The sequence below is a fragment of the Schistocerca gregaria genome, chromosome 1 (assembly GCF_023897955.1).
Source record: "Schistocerca gregaria isolate iqSchGreg1 chromosome 1, iqSchGreg1.2, whole genome shotgun sequence".
Lineage (NCBI taxonomy): Eukaryota > Metazoa > Arthropoda > Insecta > Orthoptera > Acrididae > Schistocerca > Schistocerca gregaria.
This window is the reverse complement of record NC_064920.1, coordinates 580,893,682-580,918,040: the sequence shown is the minus strand read 5'-3', so window position 1 is coordinate 580,918,040 and position 24,359 is coordinate 580,893,682. Positions and strand designations below refer to the sequence as shown.

Here is a 24,359-nt window from a genome sequence, read left to right as displayed (position 1 = left end):
TATCTGTCTATCATCTAATTTTGACGAATGCCTTATTGGCCGAAAGCTATATTTGTGACAGTCTTTTTGTTGTGCCTGTTTGCGATTTAGCATCTCTGCTGTATGGCAAGTAGCAACTTCCTTTTCATAATATTACATTCCATCCTGGATTTTCCATTGTTTGATTTAAAAAATATCTGGACTCTTACGAAGATATATTACAAAAATTACATTAAAACAAGTAAACCTAAATCGAATGTGGTTCAGTAAAGTAAGGTAAAGATAAAAAAGGAAACACGGAAAGTGAAAGGCAAAAGGACACAAACACAGTTGCAGTGAGGAGAGCTCTAGCTACTTTGAGAAGAGAAAAATGAGGTTTGTTAGAGCTCTAGTTGAAGAAGAACAAGAGGACTTTCATGAGCCTGTGCACCTCCTTCCCACTCTTACCAGTATGACAGCTAAAGAATGTCTATAGAGCATGAAAAATTATCTGAGCATCTAAAGGCCACGGATAGACCTCTTGCCTAAAATACCCACACACTAGTACCAAGATATTCCAGAGTTTCTCGTAAGTTGAGTGTGTCAGATACAGAAGTGAAGATTAAACCAACAAGGGAACCTTGCGGGCTTTTTTGCCCCCTTCCGTTCCCTACATTCTTACATGATTTGGAGGTCAGTGCCCATATGTGAATTTCCTAAAATAGTACAACGTATTTCTAAAAAAAAAAAAAAAAAAAACATACATGAATATTCTGGAATACATTCTAAGCAGATAAAATTTTGACCTCATTGACATAATTGCCAGTAGCTTACTGAATGCATAATGTACAGGTCTGGTAATCATTAAGTCAGTCAGATTCTTGTTATTAACAACTTCTTTGTTACTGTTATTTAAATTATATATTAATTATAAAATGGAAATGTTAATCAATAGATATTAAATTGTAATTTTTAATATAACATCTTTTTATTTTTAATTACTGGTTGTATGAAAGTTAATTAAAATTTGGTACAGACATGCAAAGTGCCATATTGTTAGAGGAAAAAGATTTTGTACAGTAATAATACTGTTCAGTAACAAATAAAATCTTATTTCACTTTCTGTTCAATGTTCCTCATTCTTATACAAAATTTGAATTAATTGCGAACACACACATTTTTCATACGATTAATAATTAAAAATAAAAAGATATTATCTTTATTAAAGAACTGTGATTAAATATTTCCATTTGTTAACATATATGAAATTTAAATGGAGTAAATAAAGTTGCTACTAGTGAGATTTGAACTAGTTACTTCACAATGTTCTTTCTTTCTTTTCCTGAATTTTTGTGAGGGTTCTTTTTTGAAAATTAATGTCTGAGCACTGCACTTTAAATGCTATGAGTATAAAGAAAATAGCAGATTGTCAATCTGTAAGTCCCCTTGTAAGTAATTATGTTGTTCCAGGCTTCCAAGTTTTTGCACACTCATTAGCTTATGCTGATGATATTTTAGTGATTTTGTACACTGATCTATCAACAGCAGTAGCAAGACTGAGTTAAAAGTTAATACTTTAAAAGCACAGTACATGGTGATAGAGTGAGAATTTAGAAACTATGCCTCACTCCTTAAATAATCTTTTGCACTGCTGTTGATAACCAAGGAAGATGTGTGTTTTTATTCTGTAAAATTGTATTGCGCAAAAGTTCGTGTAACGGTTTTTAGCTTGTAAATATGCGTGTAACAAATCTTATCGTTCGTCAGATAGTGCCAGCAAATTAATCTGCTAACAGATGGGAAGAAATTTGAGGAATGCAATGACAAAAAATCATGACGATAAATATAAATGGGAAAATAATTTTAAATATGAGGAACCGTACTGTCAGAAACAGATCAAGTGAAGCAGAGATTAAAATTAGAATCCTGCTTGATAATAGATGCATGGCTAACTACTGAACTCTTCTGGAGTGTGTTAACAGGGCTCAAGATGAGAATCTGGAAGACTTACATACTCTCTTGTTCTGTATCAATGTCACACTTGAGAAACATAAGAACTAAAACAGCTTTTCATGTTTGAGAGGTGGATCCTCAAGAAAAACTATGGTCTTATTAGAGACAGTGAATCTGAAGAGTGGACAGTTTTCCACCATGAAGCAGTCCAACATAGTAGAGATGGTTGAAGCAGTACCATAGAGCTGGGTTGACCAAATGGCTAGAACGAAAAAAACTAATGGTAAAATTTTTCTCTGGATGTGGACCAGATGGCATAAGACGTATATGAAGATTTAAGAAGAGAGGATAGTGAAAAAGGCCTTTCAACTGCTGAATTCGGTGACAACTGGAAGAGGATTGCAGGAAATTAACTGGGGTGGAGAACCTTAATCATTGACTCATGTGGCCCCATGAGTCTGATGTTTATTATTATTATTATTATTATTATTATTATTATTATTATTATTTTGCTGGAACGACAGTCATGGTAAATTTTTTAATGGTGCTGCTGCCATTTGATTAATAACTATTATTTTATTGTTATATCATAGAGAGTCCAACATTAGGCCATTTTCGAGTATAAAAGCTTATTAATATGTCAAAAGATGCCAGACTGGTATGAAATAAATCCTTGTTGAAATAGCATATTTGGTCATATAGGCCAGATCTTTCATTAGTAAAGTGGGAATATCTCTAAAACACCAAAGTATATTGCAGATTCTCATTTCTGCTCTCTATAACTCAGATGTGATATGAGAACGCTAAACAAGTATTATTGGTTAGCTGTTTCATGTAACAGATATGCTATGGGGTCCAGAAATGAAAGTCGTCAATATATTTATGCATTTTAGTGATGTTCTCACTTCTAATAATGGCAAATCTGGCCCATATGACCAGATATGCTGTTTTGACAAGGGCTTGTACCTCATACCAGTCTGATGTATTATGACATACAAATAAGTTTTTGTACTTGAAAATGGCCTAAGGCCAAAATCCAGATCATATAAGAATAAAATAAAAATTATTACAGTCAAATGGCGGCAGCATCATTCAAAAAATAATTAACATATGTCATAGTAGCACTAAAAGTTCAGGAACTAGTTAAAGGTGTATAGGCGTTCAATAGTAGTCAAATAATATGAAAATGGACGTGGTAAGGTAATCAGAGAGACAGTGGAAAAATGAAGTCCAAATGGAATTAAAGTAAGGACGTACATTTCATTACAGACTAAAGAGGAAAATCAGGTATAGGCTTAATTATTGAGACCTCCCCCCCCCCCCCCCCCCAAACCTATATATTGTCTCAACTCATCTCTTCATCTCTCTCTCTCTTTCATCTTTCATTTTCACAGTTTCTCTTTCTTTTGCTTCTGCTGCTTCTACCTCTATCCACCCCTCTTTTTTCATGCCACTCTCTCTCACTGATCATCAGTATCTCCTCTCTCTTTGTCTCCCACTGCCATTTTCTCATTTTATTAGGCCAGCTCTATTCCTCTCCCCCTTCTCCTGTCACTGTCTCACTGCTGCTATCTTTCAGCACAACATGAAAATTTAGACAACTGGTTCCTCACTTTTTTCCATCAGTGCTTTAAAGAGGAGCACATTTGCCTGTTTGGTGCTCTGACAGGAGCATATTTTAGCTGGTTCCCTTCTTTTCCAAGTTACAGCAGTGTGTGCTGCTTGTATATAATGAATTTTGTTCATCAGTAAAGTTTTGACAATTAATGTATTTACTTCAGTTTTTTGGGGTTTTCGAAGGAACTGCCCAAGAACAGTTGGTTCTTTTATAAACCACTTGAGGTCTGCTGTAGACCACGACTAGTGCAAAATATCCATCTGATTTGCTCAACATGCCTGTGATGGAGGAAGTGTGTAATATTTGAATGTTGACCCTGTACTGTACTGTACGGTACCTACAGTAAGCCCGTTCTTCTGATAGGTACACAAGTGACCGCCAGGTCAAAAACTGTCCAAAACACTTGACCCTTTATCTCTGTGATCAGTAGAATCCGTGATATAAGCCCTGAAAAAATGGTAATTTTTAGTGGTACCATGTACTGTCATGCACAGACTGATATTGAGATTTGGTGATTTAGTGGGCCAGTGAAAGTGCAATAGGACACCTGAGTGTTCTTCAAACTGGAACATATGCTTGCAGCCCTTTGAACACAGTTGTTGTCTTGGAAGATAGGAGTGTGCACAGCATAGTCATGCTGAGGATGTAGGAGAAAGTTCAACACTTTGTGACAAAGAATGTTAAAATAAACTTCCAACTTCATGTTTATGGTAAGCTGAATGATTGGGACAAAGTACAGGTATGATACATGTCCCACAAAACATCACAGAACCATCTTTGACCTGAAGTATAACCTCCATGCACAGCATATTAAATGTCTCATTGAGCCATTGGTGCAGTCATTGCCTTGCATCATTTGTAAAGAGGAAAAATTGTGGCTCATCAGGCCAAACTGCACATCTCCAGACTGCTATTGTCCATTTTTTATGTTGTTTGGCCTGTTGATGATGTGTAGTTTTATTAACCACTTGTAAGGTGCAGGCAGTTCCATTCACGCTGTTCTCTAAGAATCTCCTTGAGGTGGACCAGCTTTCCACTGACAGAACCAATTGCTGTTGGGTCTGAAACTGTCATTGAAAAGGTGTGAAACTTTGCCATCCCCAGTCAGTTCCGATCTTTTAACGACTTTGTTATATGACTTGTGAGTGAATGGTACACAAACAAATTGGGCAGCTTCATTCATGATCTGATCATGTGCACATCCAAATACACCACCACCTTTCTGGCATTCTGTTATGTCTCTATGTTGACCCACTATACTGCACTAATTCTATCCACCCAACTGACTCGCACCTAACTCATAAGTCATGTGACTAAGGTAAGTGAGTGTGTCATATGATTGCCTCAACTTCTACACAATCTACACCACTACGAAGTCACCAATAGCTTATGAGCACTTCTTGAAGAATTGGGATATACATGGGATGAAATTAAACAAAATCCTCAGTATTTTAGAAAATGAAGATGATGTGGCTATACGGAAAACGGGCAATTATTTTAGAAAGATTATTAGGCAAACACCAATAGTTGCAGGTGTGAAAAGTGAAAAGTAAATGAACATATGAAACAGACTGAGATAACTGTTAAAGAATAGGGGAAAATTTCAAGCAAATGATAAATGTTAAATGAATTAAAGAGACGGAATTGTAATGACTGAATCAATTGTAGTCAAATCATCAAAATATAAAGTGACATGAAACAGCACCAGTGCTAACCATTCAGATATGCTGAACCTGCAGTGTAAGGTATATGAGAACTGAAAATCTGTGCCAGACTGAGACTCAAACCAAACTGTCTGCTTTCTGCAAGCAGTAGATTTAACCATTGCACTATCAGTGCCTGCCTCCAAACCTGATGCTAACTTTCTTTATTACTGATATTTCTACTTACAATTTCTGAACCCAACTACCAGAGGTTCTGATACAAATTATGTGACAATAGTACCACTGGGGTACATAATCGATGGAGGACAGTATCCTACCCTGCCACAGGTGGTGTAAATAAAATGAATTAAATACACCAAAATGAAATAAATGGATCATTGGGGATGAAATCAGATGAGTTGCAATGACATGAAAGTATATTTTTCCAAATTAATTGTTTTTTATTATCTGTTGGAAACCAAAAAAACTTCATTGGTATGTTGCCAATCCATTTGTTTGGTGCACATCCCACCTAACTCCATTTCGTATTCATTATCTTCATAATTGTATCTTCCGCTCCAATCTGTTGGATGTTCTTTTGTTCACTTCTTACCTACATCATCTTTAGCAAATATCATTGTTACATTCGACCCTGGGTTTTCCATTGCTATAACGTCTTTAACTGTTTCTAAAAGTTGTGTTGTTGTGGTCTTTAGACTGAAGACTGGTTTGATGCAGCTGTCCATACTACTCTACCATGTGCAAGCCTCTTCATCCCTGAGTAACTACTGCAACGTACATCCTTGTGAATCTTCTTAGTGTATTAGTCTTTTGGTCTCCCTCTGTGATTGTTACCCCCCACACTTCCCTCCAGCACTAAACTGGTAATCCCTTGACATCACAGAATGTGTCCTACCAGCCAATACCTTCTTCTAGTCAGGTTGTGCCACAGGTTGCCTTTCTGCCCTATTCTGTACAATATCCCCTCATTAGTTACGTGATCAGCTCATCTAATCTTCAGCATTCTAGTGTAGCACCACATTTCAAAAGCTTCTATTTTATTCTTCTCTAAACTAGTTATTGTCCAAGTTCCACTTTCATGCATGTCTACATTCCATACAAATACTCTCAGAAATGACACTTAAAGCTATACTCGATGTCAACAAATTTCTCTTCTTTAGAAATGCTTTTCTTGCCATTGCCAGTCTGCATTTTATATACCCTTTTGTTTGTCCATCATCAGTTATTTTGCAGACCAAATAGCAAAACTCATCTTCTACTTTAAGTATCTCATTTCCTAATCTGATTCTTTTGGCATCACCATGATTTGATTCAACAACTTTCCATTATCCTCTTTTGCTTTTGTGATGTTCATGTTATATCCTCCTTCCAAGACACTGCCCATTCCATTCAATCGCTCTTCCACATACTTGCTGTCCCCAACATAATTACAATGTCGGTAAACCTCATAATCTTTCTTTCTTCTCCCTGATCTTTCATTACTACTGCAAATTCTTACTTGGTTTCCAGTACTGCTTGTTCAATGTACAGATTGTATAACATCAGGGATAGTCTTCAACCCTCTCTCATTCACTTCTCAACCACTGCCTCTCTTTTCACACCCCTCGACTCTTATATATGCCATCCGGTTTCTGTACAAGTTGTAAATAGCCTTCTGCTCCCTGCTACCTTCAGAATTTCAAAGAGAGTATTCCAGTCAACATTGTCAAAGGCTTTCGCTGGGTCTAAAATGCTATAAACGTAGGTTTGCCTTTCCTTAAGGTATCTTCTGTATGAGAAGTCGGAGAGTCAGTATTGCCTTGCATGTTCCTGCATTTCTCCGGAATCCAAACTGATCTTCCCCAAGGTCGGCTTCTAACAGTTTTTCCACTCTTCTGTGAAGAATTCATGATAGTATTTTGCAACCATGATTCTTTAAATGGCAGTTCAGTAAATTTCACACTTGTCAGCGACTACTTTCTTCGGAATAGGAATCTTCTTGAAGTATGGAGGAATTTCACCTGTCTCATACATGTTATTTAGCAAATAGAAGAGTATTGTCATGGCTGGCTCTCCAAAGGCTACCAATACAGTAGTTCTAACGGAATGTTGTATACTCCTAGGACCTTGTTTTGATTTAGGTCTTTCAATGCTTTGTCAAATTCTTCATGCAGTATCATATGTCCCATCTTACCTTCATCTGTGTCCTCTTTCATTGCTATAATATTGCCTTCAAGTACATTTCCCCTGTATAGATCCTCTATATACTCCTTCCACCTTTCAGCTTTCCCTTCTTTGCGTTGTACTGGTTCTCCATCTGAGCTCATGATATTCATACAGGTGGTTTTCATATCTCCAGAAGCCTCTTAAACACTCCTGTAGGCAGTCTCTTTCTTTCCCCTAGTGATATGTGCTTCGAAATCCCTACATTTGTCTCTTACCCATCCCTGCTAGCCATTTTGCTCTTCCTGTCACTCTCATTTTTTAAATGTTTATATTCTGTTTCACCTGCTTAATTCACCACAGTTTTATATTTTCTCATTCATCTATTAAATTCAGTATCTCTGTGTTACCCAAGGATTTCTAATAGTCCTCATCTTTTTATCTACTTGATCCTCTGCTGCCTTCACTATTTCATCTCTCAAAGCTACCCATTCTTCTTCTACCGTATTCCTTTCCCCTGTTCTTGACAATCACTCTACAATACTGCTCCTGAAACACTCTACAACCCTCTGTTCTTTCAGTTTATTCGGTTCCCATCTCCTTAAATTCCTACTATTTTGCAAATTCTTCAGTTTTAATCTACAGCTCATAACCAGTAAACTGGTCAGAGTTCACATCTGCCCCTAGAAATGTCTTACAGTTTAAAATCTGGTTCCAAAATCTCTGTCTCACCATTATATAATCATTCTGAAACCTACCAGTGTTTCCAGGTCTCTGCCACATGTACTACCCTCGTTCGTTACTCTTAAACCAAGTGTTAGTGACGATTAAATTATGCTCTGTTCAAAATTCTACCAGGTGGCTTCATCTTTCATTCCTTTCCCCCAGTCCATATTCACTTCCTATTTTTCCTTCTGTCCCTTTTCCTACTCTTACTGTGGCGAGTGTGGGCTTTGTGTCTGTCTTGGTTACAGTAATACATTCAGTATGCTGTTCATAGTAGATTCTTCACATTCCTATTTTCTTATTCATTGTTAAACATACTCCTGCATTACCCCTGTATGATTTTGTATTTATTACCCTTAATTCAGCTGACCTGAGGTCCTGTTCCTCCTACCACTGAAACTCATTAACTCCCACTGTATCTACAGGGTGTTTCAAAAATGACCGGTATATTTGAAAAGGCAATAAAAACTAAACGAGCAGCGATAGAAATACACCGTTTGTTGCAATATGCTTGGGACAACAGTACGTTTTCAGGCGGACAAACTTTTGAAATTACAGTAGTTACAATTTTCAACAACAGATTGCGCTGCAAGTGATGTGAAAGATATAGAAGACAACGCAGTCTGTGGGTGCGCCATTCTGTACATCGTCTTTCTGCTGTAAGCGTGTGCTGTTCACAACGTGCAAGTGTGCTGTGGACAACATGGTTTATTCCTTAGAACAGACGATTTTTCTGGTGTTGGAATTCCACCGCCTAGAACACAGTGTTGTTGCAACAAGATGAAGATTTCAACAGAGGTTTAATGTAACCAAAGGACCGAAAAGCGATACAATAAAGGATCTCTTTGAAAAATTTCAATGGACTGGGAACGTGATGGATGAACGTGCTGGAAAGGTAGGGCGACCGCTTACGGCAACCACAGAGGGCAACGCGCAGCTAGTGCAGCAGGTGATCCAACAGTGGCCTCGGGTTTCCGTTCGCCGTGTTGCAGCTGCGGTCCAAATGACGCCAACGTCCAAGTATCGTCTCATGCGCCAGAGTTTACACCTCTATCCATACAAAATTCAAACGCAGCAACCCCTCAGTGCCGCTACCATTGCTGCACGAGAGACATTCGCTAACGATATAGTGCACAGGATTGATGACGGCGATATGCATGTGGGCAGCATTTGGTTTACTGATGAAGCTTATTTTTACCTGGACGGCTTTGTCAATAAACAGAACTGGCGCATATGGGGAACCGAAAAGCCCCATGTTGCAGTCCCATCGTCCCTGCATCCTCAAAAAGTACTGGTCTGGGCCGCCATTTCTTCCAATGGAATCATTGGCCCATTTTTCAGATCAGAAACGATTAATGCATCACGCTATCTGGACATTCTTCGTGAATTTGTTGCGGTACAAACTGCCTTAGACGACACTGCGAACACCTTGTGGTTTATGCAAGATGGTGCCCGGCCACATCGCACGGCCGACGTCTTTAATTTCCTGAATGAATATTTCGATGATCGTGTGATTGCTTTGGGCTATCCGAAACATGCAGGAGGTGGCGTGGATGGCCTCCCCATTCGCCAGACGTGAACCCCTGTGACTTCTTTCTGTGGGGACACTTGAAAGACCAGGTGTACCGCCAGAATCCAGAAACAATTGAACAGCTGAAGCAGTACATCTCATCTGCATGTGAAGCCATTCCGCCAGACACGTTGTCGAAGGTTTCGGGTAATTTCATTCAGAGACTACGCCATATTATTGCTACGCATGGTGGATATGTGGAAAATATCGTACTATAGAGTTTCCCAGACCGCAGCGCCATCTGTTGTTGAAAATTGTAACTACTGTAATTTCGAAAGTTTGTCCGCCTGAAAATGTACTGTTGTCCCAAGCATATTGCAACAAACGGTGTATTTCTATCGCTGCCCGTTTAGTTTTTATTGCCATTTCAAATATACCGGTCAGTTTTGAAACACCCTGTAACTTTAACCTATCCATCTCCATTTTTAAATTTTCTAATCTACCTGCTTGATTAAGAGCTCTGGCATTCCATGCTCTCATCCATAGAATGCTACTTTTGTTTCACATAACAACAACAACAACAACAACAACAACAACATCATCATCTTCCTGGGTAGTCTCTGCTTGGGGGAACTATTTTACCTCAGGAATATTTTACCCAAGAGGATGCCATCGTCATTTGACCGTGCAGTAGTGCTGCATGCCCTCAGGTAAAATTACGGCTGTAGTTCCTCCCTTGCTTTCAGCTTGTGGTTGCACCTACGGTACATATCGAAGAGGCATGCAAGCCTCCCCGCCGACTGCGAGGCCCATGGTTTGTGGGGGCCATTATATAAGTACCTCTCTTAATTCTTACTTTTTTATACATAAAATTGATTTTCTAAGATGCTAAGCTTTTTTTCTTATTTTAATCTGGTATATCCTCCTCTTTGTATACAGTAATAAGCCAAAGAATTGTGACCACTATCTACCACTAGACTGAGTACCACTTGGTGACATTGCAAACATGTGACATGGAAAGGAAAGTATGCAAGTTGCCAGAGACAAATGGGAAAATCCACTGACATACAAGAGACTTGGACTGAGGACAAATTTTTATAGCTTGGTCCCAGTAATGATATTTCTCGGAAACAGCAAAGCTAGTCGGTTGTTCCTGAGCTAATGTTGTGAGCACCTATGGAATGTGGTTGAAATCAAACAGTGGAAAATCCAGGATGGAATGTAACAATATTGTGAAAAGGAAAGTTGCTACTCACCATATAGCAGAGATGCTGAGTCGCAGATAGCCGCAACAAAAAGACTGTGACAAATATAGATTTCAGCCCATAAGGCCTTCGTTATAATTAGACGGCAAACACACGCATACACATTCACGTAAATGCAACTCACACTCACAACTGCGGTCTCAGGCAACTGAGGCAACACTGCGAGCACAGCACCAGTGCATGATGGGAGTGGTGACTAGGTGGGGGTAAGGAGAATGCAGGGGTGGGGAGGGGGACAGATAGTATGGTAGGTGTGGCAGACGGTGTCGTGCTGTTGGGGAGGGTGGAAGGATGAGGTGGAAAGATGGCAGGGCAGCTGTGTGCAGTCTGGGATGGAGGGAGTGGAGCGGTGGGGAGGGATTGGGGTGGGGGGAATAGCAGAATAGGAGAGAAGTAAAAAGACTGTGTGCAATGGAGGATGATGGCTGTGTAGTGCTGGAATGGAAACAGGGAAGGGGCTGGATGGGAGAGGACAATGACTAACGAAGGTTAAGGCCAGGAGGGTTATGGGAAAGTAGGATATATTGCAGGGAAAGTTCTCACCTGTGCAATTCAGAAAAGCTGGTGTTGGTGGGAAGGATCAATATGGCTCAGGCTGTGAAGCAGCAGCTCAGACTGTGGTTGAAAGATGATGAAACCACAAATAGACAGCAAGGTGTTGGACATCCATGAGTCATCACAAGATGTGGATGTCGGAGGTTTGTTCACTCTGTAAAGCAAGATAGGCAGCAATCAGGGCGCATCTGACAATAGTTCATTGCTGGTGTCGGCACAAGGGTTGTGGAGCATATTGGTCAGCACACTTTATTGAATGTGGGGCTCCTCAGCTGACAACCCATACATCTTTTTATGTTCATCTGATGACATCGTCAGTTATGATTGCAGTGGGCACAGGATCATCAAATTTGGATTGTGTATCAGTGAAAATGCATCTTCTGGTCAAGTAAACATAGTTTATTGTTATGTTAGATCGATGGTTGCTCCTAGATATGCCACCATACAAGCAAATGGTAGCTCAAAACATACACTATGTGGAAGATCAGCATATTGTACATTGGTGTCCTGAGCACTTATTTTCGTACCTATTTTTTTTAAAAATACTGTTGACTGTCTGATTTTTTAGTTACATAAATAAACACTCTGTTGAAGTGATGAGCTTGCACTTATTACTTTCTCAACTCAAAATTGCCACAGGTTCAGGCCAGTGCGAGCAGTATTATAATAAGTGTTACTTTCATCTGGACCTCCACTTGAGCTGGAATAGTAATTGAAGGCACCACGACATCTGTGGACTATGTGAACATTACTGCAGAACACCTGCGTCCCTTCAAACTGATGACTTTCATAAAGGCAAATGGCATATTTCTATAGGATAAATGTCCTTGTCACAAGACGAAAGACTTGCTACATTTGTTTGAAGAACTTGATAGTGAACTCGTGCTGATGTCTTTGCCACCAGATTTTCTTAATCTGAATCCAGTGTAGTGCATCTGGCATGCTGTTGAGTTCCAGCTCCATTGCTGCAAACTACTGGCCTGTAATTTACAGAAATTGTATGACATATTGTAGAGATGTGGCGCCACATATCTCCAGAAACCTACCACTAATTAATCAGATACATATCTCATAGAATGGTTGCTGTATTGTGTTTCAGAGGTGGGCCAACATGTTATTAAGCTGGTGGTTGTTTTTTGCTCACCAGCATGTACAAATTCTCATAATGTACAATTTGTACTTCATGTCTAGTGAGATCATTTCTGTGTCCATTCTCTCTTTGGTTTCTTCTGGATAATGTTTATAGAATATATGTCCTTCTTGACGAAAACTACTGACTTAAGATTGCTGTCATTTCTAGTGTAAAATCTGAGGTTCCTCACTAAATAATAATTTGTAGTTTTTGTGTTACTTTAGTATTAAAATCTGCCATATTATTTTGTATTGGAACTTGCTGTCATTTATCAGCCTCTTTAACTCTGTGTATTGCTTATAATGATATTGAGAGAAAAGGAACTACTCAGGAAAAAATAGTAAGATTGCTCTTGACACGGAGTCATGGAAGACAGTAGAATGTGCAAGTAAAATATTTGCTGATATTTTAATTAGTTATTTTTCTCAGATCTTGTCCTGTTGTCTCTTTCTGACCATGAAATCTAGGAGACTTTTATGTTTGTACCCTGAACAGCATCATTTCCTTCAACCTTACTTTCATCTCCTTCTCTCACTAAAAAGAATTGTGACAACAGTAACATGGTTGAGTTGTTTGTACATCCTAGAGGGAAATAAAAGGTATCATCACCAGGTTGTTTCAGTATATATTCTAAGATTGGCACTATTCACAAATAATTCTAATATCAACTCAAATATTCTGAAATTGTTTACGGGATTTTTTTGAGAGGGTAGCCATCTTAGTGCAATTACTAGTGATTTAATGATAAAGGTAATTGTTTGAATTAAAGCGGTGATGGAAGTTGGAGGGTGCCTAGCTGAAACTTGCTTCCAAATTTTTGGTGAAGGCTTCTTGAGAGCAATAGGCATTTATTGAGATAAGGAAAAAGAGAGCTAAGACTTACATTGATTTCCCTGCCTTGACCCTGAAAAGTCACATTTCCTCCTCCAGGCCAGAAGCATGCAGTGGTGAGGCCAGTATTACACTATCAAATTTCTTTGTCCAATATCTTTGTCAAAGAAATTTGATGGTGTAATAGGGAACTTTGTCAAATAACATCAAATATTTTATCAAATCTAGGGCCTCGCTGTAGACTGTAGATTTGTTCAAAGAAGTCGCTCGTCTTCTGTTCACTGCAATGTGACATATTACCACATGGAGTGCTAGCATCGCTGCAGCATTCTGTCATCTGTAGTGTTTTTATAAACATTGCCAGTAAATACAATTAGTGTGTACCTACAACTACAAAATTAATAGTGATGTACGAAACTGATGAGGCATCCTGAATACAAAATTAATGATTGGAGATCTGACCTGGCCTGACCTAACCTAACCTAACCTAACCTAACCTCTCTCTCCTGTAGCAAGGAGTGTTACAGTGAGCCTGTCTTCTGCAGATATAGCAGTTCTTAAATGAGTATTGTGCTTTGTGATAAGAGGATACACATCACTGAGCACATCCAGAAATGTGTGCTCATCCATTCTTAAGTAATTGATGTACGACTTTTCCCCCTAGCTTCTCTTCTGCATGTGCACACAGTGCAATTGTGGTACATGCAACTGCTGTGGTCAATAACTAGTTGTTGTCAGCTATCTTGAACTTTGACGAAAAATATGATCACAGAGTAATACCCTTTTTTTAGCGCTACGTCAAAGATCTTTGTCAAATATATTTGACGAATATTTGATCACATCTTTGATAAAATCTTTGACAAAGAAATTTGATAGTATATTACCAGCCAGACCTGTGTTTTGCCACCAACTAGCTGTCCTCAAAAAGACTTTCTTCACATCTCTGTAATTGATTTTACTTATAATTCCTGTAATAAAATAGAATGTGGGTAATTTGCATGAGAAAGATAAAACTGTGATGATGGAAATTGGCATTTCTGTTTTAGTACGAATGCTAGAATTTGCTGTAAATAAATGGTGAATAATATCATAAATGTAGCTTGTGTGTGATATTTACTATTTGGTAAGAAGAAACTGATCTCAAATGTTGCCTTTTGCAGACTGAAGAACAGAAGGCCACAGAAGAACGTGTTTTCCAGGACAGACAATATCAGATTGATGCTGCTATTGTTAGGATAATGAAGATGCGAAAAACACTCAGCCATAATTTGCTCATCAGTGAGTTATACAATCAGCTAAAGTTCCCAGTGAAGGTAAATGCTGCCAAATAAATTACATATGTATTTTTTTATAAACGTGTTAAATTTTAGTTGACTGTTTACACATCAGTTTTGTAATGTGTCGCTCACAGCTTAAAAAACTAAAAGTCTAATTATGCTGGGATCATTGTAAGTATAAAAAAATTGCTGCAGGCTTGCAATGTTTATTTATCTAAATTACCTAGTATGTAATGTGTTTTGGCAAATAATTGCAATTTTAAAGTGTGTTTTTACTGAGTAACCATTTCACAAATGTGCCATTGCTACATTGTGCAGGTAACTTTAGAAAAATTGATCACCTTGTTATACTTTTCCCAATCTCATAAAAAGTGATTTCTTCAAACTGTGAGCTTAACTATGATTTTCAATTGTACTAATATTCTTGTTCATGAGAAAATTTATTTTCATGAGTTGCTGTCCTCTCTCTTCGTAACAGTAGATGCTGGTTGTAGAATGGCTGTTCCACTTGCCCTGCTGTGTATCCCTCCTTATGTAACCTTGCCTACAACTTGGACATGATGAAAAGACAGAATTTACAAAGGTTTATTTATATTTGATCCATTCTCTTTCAGAAAACATCACACAAAAATATGAAGTTTTTAAGTAATTGGGCTTGCTGTTGTTTTTGCAGGATTGGGTTCTTTTTGAACTTTTAATAAGGTAATGCGTTTAAGTTAGCAACTCAAGTATCAACGCATTTCTTCTAAATATGAAATGTTATTGACACTAGGTCTTCTGTCTGACCACTATAGGAAAAAAAAAGCACAGGTATCCCAGTTTGTAATGAAAATTTGGCACACAAATGACACGTAAACTACGCAGTATGGTTCCAAATGCTATATTTTCCTATGACCATATTATTTAGGGTGAAGAAGAGACAGTTACCAAACACTATCATTATTACTGAAAGTATGCGACAAGCCAAGATATGAAAGATATATCAAACATAAATATGTCTTGAATGTTTCACGAAAATATGGGCAGGCTTTTAGAATAAAGAGGAGGATACTTAACTTCCACACGTAGAGACAAGAAAGCATTGGGAATTTGTGTGGATAAGCTCCAGTTATTAAAATATTCTCTGGATATTACAGAATCTAAAAGGAAGTGCCTCAGTTACAGACATAGTTCAAACAACTGCACAAATTACCCAGAGATCCTAATATTCTGCACACAGTGTTCAGGCATTAAGTATTAGAGTATTTTGTGCTATTCAGTGTTTTAAGGTCTTTTTAATTTAAGAACAACACATAAATTAAATGGGCCTTTTATGAATTAACAAAGTTATTACCCAAAAATAGCAAATTAGGGAAATTTAGATCAAGCAGAAATTCGCTTTCCTTCCGTATAGTGAATTAATAATCTCTGGAAACACAGAGAATAGATAACGTTTTTTTAATAATACAAAAGCAGACAGTTGGAATGTTTTGCATGGTTAATGAAAGGACATTTTACACAAATATTTATCATAACCTCTGCAATCCATTTTACAGTGTTTGGTTACTTTGGAAACCACTATAATTTCCTGTTCAGTTATGAATGATGCGTGGAAATACAGTTGGTTACTCTGTATGATCTCAAATTTCTCTCTCTCTCTCTCTCTCTCTCTCTCTCTCTCTCTCTCTCTCTCTCTCTCTCTCTCTCTTCATGGTTCATGTTGTAAGTTGTATGCGGGATGAAATAGGTAGTCCTTTTGTTTTTGGAACGTATGGGCTTAAAATGAAACTTCTCTTGTAGCATTTCTCTCTGGATTTGGATGAGCATCTCTGCAAATCTGTAACAACACATGCAGCTTGTAATTGAATTTTCTGTATTAATCCACCTGCTAAAGGCCTCAGACTATGAGCAATGCTCAAGAATTGCTCAAGCGCAGATTTTTAGCTACTTCTTTCTTGGATGATCACTTGTGAATACTTACACTCAAGGATTATTATGGCAACCAACAGAAACCTGTATAGTGATACCTGATAAAGAATATGAACATAATATTCATTCTATCATATATGTACGTGTAGGAAAATATGTACTTTTAGGACATCTCTGGGGGGTAACACACCCTGGAACAAGGTTCTTTTATCAGCTATCACTCAGGATCTGCAAGATTGTTAATGCCTTGTTCAGAAACAGATTCAAAAAAAATTTTTTTTGCAAAGTAAATTGATTTATAGACATATTATCTTTAAAAATACCTTGTAATCAGAGTAATTGAAAAACAACACTTCTTTTCAAGAGGCCATTATCAATAAACATTCATGGATCTGTTTAATTAAATTTTTCTTTCTTTCCTGTAAGTATGCGGTGGTAAACAAAGATCTCACATCTTGTTGTTTCTTTTCAGCCTGCTGATCTGAAGAAACGTATTGAATCTTTAATTGACAGAGACTACATGGAGCGTGATAAGGACAATCCTAATCAGTACAATTATGTTGCATAAAATACAAAAGACTGTTTGAAACAGTAACTTGCAAGTGGATTCTCAAAAACCTGAAAACTAACTCTTAGAATGCAGTTTGTGTAAAATAAATTATGATTGCAATGGAAGTAATTCAGGTTTACAAAACTGTACATTTGCAGGAAACACGAATGTGGTTGTGTGTGTAAAAATGTGAAGATTTAAATGTATTTACTTTTTATTTTAGAAGGCCACACTTGTGGCTTTTGTGTGTGTGTGTGTGTGTGTGTGTGTGTGTGTGTGTGTGTGTGTGTGTGTGTGTGTGTGTGTGTAGACACACATGTGAGAGTTTAAATGAAGTGAAGTCATAATGCATAAGATTTGAATAAAAACCACTGAAGAAGCTGTTTTTAAAACTTTGTTATTATTTATACAATAACACTGTATCACGGTATTCTATAATATGAGAGTTACCTTTTGTTAATTGATTGTACATTGAACTGAAACTCGTCCATATTATGTAGAGGAAGGAAAGAATGTTTCACAGATGAGTAATTGTGTGTGCTGATGGAGTATATATTTGTAGATAATGTAAAATTCCCATACACTGACACATATTTTACATTCGAATGACTGTAGCTGATAGATCCTAGGAATGTAATAATATAATTTTCACCTTTCCAAAACAAAATAAAGTCTTGTAAAATATATAACTGTAAGTGAGATTTTGTCACATACATACATGGCCCATCTTGATCTCAGACACAAAGATAATTTGCAAAAACTTTAGAAAAATATTAATCTTTATAATATATTAAACAAAAAAGATACAGATATGGGTGTACACAATTTTATCTATTTTCTCTGCTATAATTCTAACACTCCCATTGAAATTAGAAGAAGAAAAAGAACTTCAAAACATTTTTTTCTCATATGGAAGACTTATTGAAACTGAATTATAATTTAGTGTGCAATACTTCAGCACATGTAAACATTTATTAATATTTTGCTATCACAAATCAGAATGGTCAAATAATTAACATAACTCCTGATCAATGAACTAGAGTCAAGCTATCAATTAATGGAAGGAAAAAAGGTAAACAGCTTAGGCCATATTGGGTATTTGCAAAAGTTCTATTGTATACATTTACGTACACACACGTTCTTCACATAACATCTTGCAGACCACTTACAACGTTACAGTCTTGTTCCTGCAAATTTTCTGTCATCTGCTTGCTTTCAGTTAGGTTGCCACCTTCGGTCTTTACATCATGGGAGCCAGCAAAGTTCTTCGTTGGTTAATGCAAGAGAACCATACAAACATGCAGTCATTTGACCATTGGACAGACTCCCTTATGGATGACATTGAAATTAAGCATACCTGGAATAAAGAAGCTACTTGAAGATTTGAAAACAAATAAATAACCAGGTCCGGAAGGAATCCCAGTTTGATTTTACAAAGACTTCTCTATAGTATTGGCACCTTACCTAGCTTGCATTTATCATAAATCTCTCACCCAGCACAAAGTCTCATGCAGCTGGAAAAAAGTTCAGGTAAAAGAATGGACACGCAAAATTACAGACCAATATCCCGGACTTCTGTTTGCTGCAGAATCCTTGAACACGTTCTTAGTTTGAGTACAATAAACTTTCTTGAAGCTAAGAAGCTTATATGCACGAATCAACGTGGTTTTAGAAAGCATCGCTCGTTCGAAACTTGGCTTGCCCTTTTCTCACATTATATACTGAGAACTATGGATGTTGGGCAAAAGGCAGGTTCTATATTTCTGGAAAGCATTTGTCATGGTACCCCATTGCAGGCTGTTAATGAAGGTATGAGCATATGGAATAAGTTCAGGCAGATATGTGAGTGGGTCGAAGACTTCTTAAATAATGGAACCCAGTATGTTGTCCTCAATAGCGAGTGTTCATCAGAGACAAGGGTAACATTAGGAGTGCCTCAGGGAACTGTGATAGGACCAGTGTTCTCTATATACATAAATGATTTGGCAGGAAGGATGGGCGGCAGTCTGCAGTTGTTTGTTGATGATGCTGTGGTGTACTGTAAGTTGTCAAAGTTGAGTGACTAGGAAGACTCAAGACGACTTGGACAAAATTTCCATTTGGTGTGAAGAATGGCAGCTAGCCCTAAATGTGGAAAAATGTAAGTCAATGTGGATGATTAAATGTTTGAATACAGTATTACTAGTTTCCAGCTTGACAGTCAAGTCATTTAAATATCTGAGCATATCATCGCTAAGTGATAAGAGATGGAACAAGCATGTGAAAACTGTGGTACGGAAGACAAATGGTTGACTTTAGTTTATTGGGGAAATTTTAGAAAAGAGTGGTTCACCTGTAAAGGAGACTGCATGAAGGATGCTGGTGTGACTTATTCTGGAGTACTCCTCGAGTGTTTGGGATCCATACCAGGTCGGATTGAAGCAAGACATCTAAGCAGTTCAGAGGAGGGCTACTAGATCTGTTACCGGTAGGTTCAAACAAAACATAAGGGTGCTTGGGGAACTCAAATGGGAATGCCTGGAGGGAAGGTGGCATTTTTTTAAGGGAAAGACTATTGTGAAAATTTAGAGAACCGGAATTTGAAACTGACTGCCAAATGATTCTTTTGCCGCCAACACATGTCATGCATAAGGACCACAAAGGTAAGATATGAGAAATTAGGGCTCATATGGAAGCATGCTGACATTTGTTTTTTCCTCACTCTATTAGTGTAACAGGAAAGGGAGTGACAAGTAGTGATACAGGGTTCCCACTGCTATGTACTTCAAGGTGGCTTGAAGAGTATCCGTCCAGATGTAGATGTTGATCTAGATCTACCATCAGTTCACTTGGCTAAGTGTTGTGCCCAACTACAATTGATTTTCATTTAGTGAAAATAAAGAAAGTTTATAAAACTAACCTTTGGATGGAAAATAAAAGTTTACAATCTGTATATACTGGCAGTTTTTATATATGATATGTGATTTGGACTTTTACTGTGGGAACTGTTTAAAAACTGAGAAATGCTGAATGAACAGTTGAGGGAGAAGTTTGGAATTACTAACAGAGACAGGAAAACAAACATATGCATCAGGGAATGGACTGTAATGGTAGATGTAATGATTATGACAGATTAAAATGAAAGGCAGCATAGATGGGCCAAGTTCTGTGATTGATTCCAAGATATAAGAAGAGATTTGGGTGCACATAAATGTAGAATATATAGAGAAGTCTGTCAGAGACTTTGAAATGTCAGTGCATACAAACTGTCTGATGATTATATTTTTCATAACTAAGTTCTTACAGTGTATTACCATTCAATAAGGTATACAACTTCGATTTCTTTTTACATCCCAGAGATTCCTGTCCATGGGGTCCTATAGAATATAACTAATGTACCGTAGAACTGGTTCCAGACTTTTGAGAGCTGAATGAATTTTGCTGTGATGAAGTCTAAGTGCATTATATTGACTGATGTTCTGTATTCCCAACGGTAACTTGTTCAGATGAGCTGCACTTGTAAAGTTTCCACCACCTCTCACGATATTTTGACCATGAGTAGCAGTCCAAATTCAATTTGGGAGTGAAATAGTTACAGATTGACAAGCGAAGGTTAAGTGCTGTGGTCATATGTCTTGTACCAACCCTATGTCCGTGTTTCAGTTTTAACACAACCTGATTCACAGTTGGTTGGATGCACGTGGTTTGTATTTTCTGATGATGACACTTGTAGTTGTGATCACTCTTTATTAAGACAACAGCTAAAAACTAATAATGCTGCAGGTAGCACTTGGACTAGTCGCTGCTTTGCATTACTATTTCACTTGTGTTCGTGCAATTCCAGAAATCTCATGCTGAAAATTACTAATATTTATACGACACTTTGTAGGTCAGTTACTGTTTCTCATCACTTGCATGTCTGTTCCCAGTAGCTGAGTGGTCAGCGCGACAGACTGTCAATCCTAAGCGCCCGGGTTCGATTCCCAGCTGGGTTGGAGATTTTCTCCGCTCAGGGACTGGGTGTTGTGTTGTCCTAATCATCATCATCATTATTTTGTCCCCATCAACGCGCAAGTCGCCGAAGTGGCGTCAAATCGAAAGGCTTGCACCAGGCGAGCGGTCTACCCGACGCCATTAATTAATATATCACTTGCATGCCATTGGTAATCTTGAACACTTGAGTAATTTAAATCCAATGCAGCTTCTCTGATGACTTCTTATTACTGTCTTTCCCTTGAATTCCTTAATTAGTAGTCTGCACGTTGCACTTACAGATCTCCAGTTTTTGTCTCACATCAACATTTATCTCACGTGTAATATTCATGATGTTCAAGACCACTTTGTCTCACGTAAGGTTCTGCCTATCTTCCTCATAATGGGAATTACTATCTCCCTTACCCATCCTTAACTCTGTATTTCCTTGAAAAATTCGTACCTACACAAATAGTAAAATATGTTTTTTCCACTATACATGTCCGCCTCTCTAAGAACTTCGTCTCCAGTAGATAAAGTACTTTCACCAATTTCAGGGCATGCAAATATTCATTGATTCTCTGTAACTGGTCAGTCAATTAACTTAGAAAAGGGTTCATTCAGTTTTGTACAAGGTAAGATATATCATCAATAACAATACAACAAAGGGGGAAAGGAAATACATAAATGACAGTCAAATGAAAACAAGACAGGTGGAAAAAGTTAGTAAACTGCTTATTATTTCAAAACTGTTAATACATTCATCCCACTGTGAGACAAGACAATCAGTGCCTTCATGGAAAAATATTGTGTTGCCTACAGAACCATGATAGTACCCAGGCATGCACCTCTTTATTTGAAGCAAATGGACAGCCATGAATACCTTTCCTCAGGGCCCAAAACCACAGACATGGAATTAGGGGAGGTCGGGGCTTTATGGAAAATTTGTAAGGGGTTCCCAACGAAACTTTTGCATCGGAGTCTAGACAACCTTCGCCTGCCTACATGTGCCAAGGTTGTTTAGAGTATTATACAGAAATTTAACTGGAAGGCCCGTACACACCTTCCATATGGTCCTGATACCGCCACATATTTTTGAAGCCTTGAAGGAAGACATTCGTGGCCCTCAGTTTGCTTCGGATGAAGAATTTGCCTTAGAGTACACCTCTGTAGGCAACCACCAGCATTTCTTTATGAATGTGTTGGCAGCGTTGCCTCACAGTGGGATAAATGTATTAACAACAATGGCGACCTACGGATTTTTCAAAGTTCCTTGGTGTGCAAATTGATCAAAACTTGAATTGGATATCATGTATAATAGATTCTCAAACACTAGAGCTAAGCAATGTTTCTTGTATGTGTAATAGCTAATTTTGTTGATGAAAGCATTAGGAAATTAGCTTACTTTGAGCACTTAGGCCCTGATGTTGTATGGATTTTTTCTCTGAGGCTATTGCAATTATAGACACAAAGTATTCATTGCTCATGATCATGTTGTATGAATATACAGTGTGCATCACGAAATGTTTTGCGTGCAACTGTTTAAAAAATTGGGTGTACTAACAGCCTCACAATACATGTGCTGTATTATGAACTTATTTGTGAAGAATGAGGCAAACCTGAAAATAACACAGTATTCATAAATATCACACTAGGAATAAAAATCACGTTTGCTAGCCACAACTCAGCTGTTGCAAAGAAAGGAGAAAAGTATGCAGTCATGAAATTATTTGAGCACCTTCCGTGTGAACTAAAGATGTCAGCAAATAAAGTTTTTTTTAAAGCTGAAATAATTTCTTATTGATGACTGTTACTCCATAGCTGAATTTCTGAGAAAATAGTACCTCTGAGGGTCACTTACATTAATGAAACTATGATGTAGAGTAAGATAAAATCAGTTGTGTAAATGGCCAGTATGCACCTGTTCTCACAGCGAAAGTGCATCTTACTTGTAAATCTACCGAGACATCATGGTGAGTTGTAGCTAAAAGTATCCACAGAACACGCAAAAAACTAAACTGTTAACAGCTTGGTAGGTTAGACATTGGGATATGTGACAATTCACAGTGGTCTGAATAAAATTATCTCCTAAAGGAAACTCAAATCATCTGATGGCAATTAGTGCATATTTTACCAGTATTTCACATGGACTTGTTGCTGCAAAAACTGAGCGACACTCAGCAAGCAAAGGAAAAATTAATGACCTGAATTGCTAGAGGAAATTGGAAAACAAACGTACGGATCAGTGAAAATTAGTATAAATTAGTATAAAGACATTATTATAACTGTGATGTAAACAGAATGGAGGCGAATGTCAACATAAATTCTGACTTGTCCTAATTTTAAATTAACAATGTAGGAAAAGATAGAATGCTACTTACCATAAACAAGACATGTGAAAAAAATTAAACTATATTACAATTGCATTATTAGAAATGTCGTGTTTGTACAATTTTTGGCTAATCAGACTCCCTCACTTACATTTCAATTGTAGATGCAGGCAGCAGACACCAGCGTGTGTCAAAAATAAGAAAATCCTCCTTACGTGGTTCCACTTCAGTTCAATAAAAAATACTTCATACTGATATCAAATCTTCTCTTATTTCACAACATTTACGATACGAAACATTCGTAACCCCTCATACTCCGAACCGCACATCTTAACGGAAACTTCTACATATGAGAGAGTGAGGAACAAAGTCATGCATAAAGAAAAATGAATGAGGGTTTCTTTTTTTAATTTGTCTGTGCCGTACTGTGTATTTGTAATTAATATCTTTGCCAATACTTTTGGTCGATCGGTGTTAAATTTTTGTTTCTAATAAATTTTAACTTTACTGTATCCGGAGGGTTTTTCACTGTGTACCTACACAATTGCCCCCCACACTACATTGACATGGTATAGAGACGTACAGTGTTTTTTGATTGTACACATTTACATTTGCCGATCTGGGTCAATGCACTTTATTTGATGACTTCTCTTATATTTAACACTTTCGCTGCGGCTGACGCTTATGAGCGTCACAAAAAGCCACGAGCCAGTGCGGCTGACACTTGTAAGCGTCCGCACTCATTGTCTGATTATTCAGTCTAGTTGCAGCGTCTAAGCTAGCATCAAAGCGTGTAAACTTTTGTTTTGTGTGGTCAGTTATCGAGCGTATATTGTTCGTAATGTCGGCTAGTGATCCGACACATGGTCCTTCCAATGTGAAAAGGAGCAGGAAAAGTATTAAATTGACAGAGGAACAGTTACTTAGTGTACTAAACGACAGTGATTTTCTGTGTAGTGAGGACGAGGCAAACCACGGAGATCGTCATT

At 37.7% G+C, this 24,359-nt stretch overlaps 1 protein-coding gene across 1 annotated transcript in view; it reads left to right on the top strand.

Moving 5' to 3' along the window:
* The window catches only part of LOC126357108 (cullin-4A), a 96,224-nt gene extending 78,743 nt beyond the window's left edge, over positions 1-17,481 (top strand). Inside the window, exons 13-14 of the mRNA XM_050007425.1 lie at positions 14,515-14,667; positions 17,012-17,481. Coding sequence (XP_049863382.1) covers positions 14,515-14,667; positions 17,012-17,107 — 249 coding nt within the window. The 3' untranslated portion in view covers positions 17,108-17,481. The remainder of the gene's footprint in view (positions 1-14,514; positions 14,668-17,011) is intronic.
* The last annotated feature ends 6,878 nt before the right edge of the window (positions 17,482-24,359 follow it).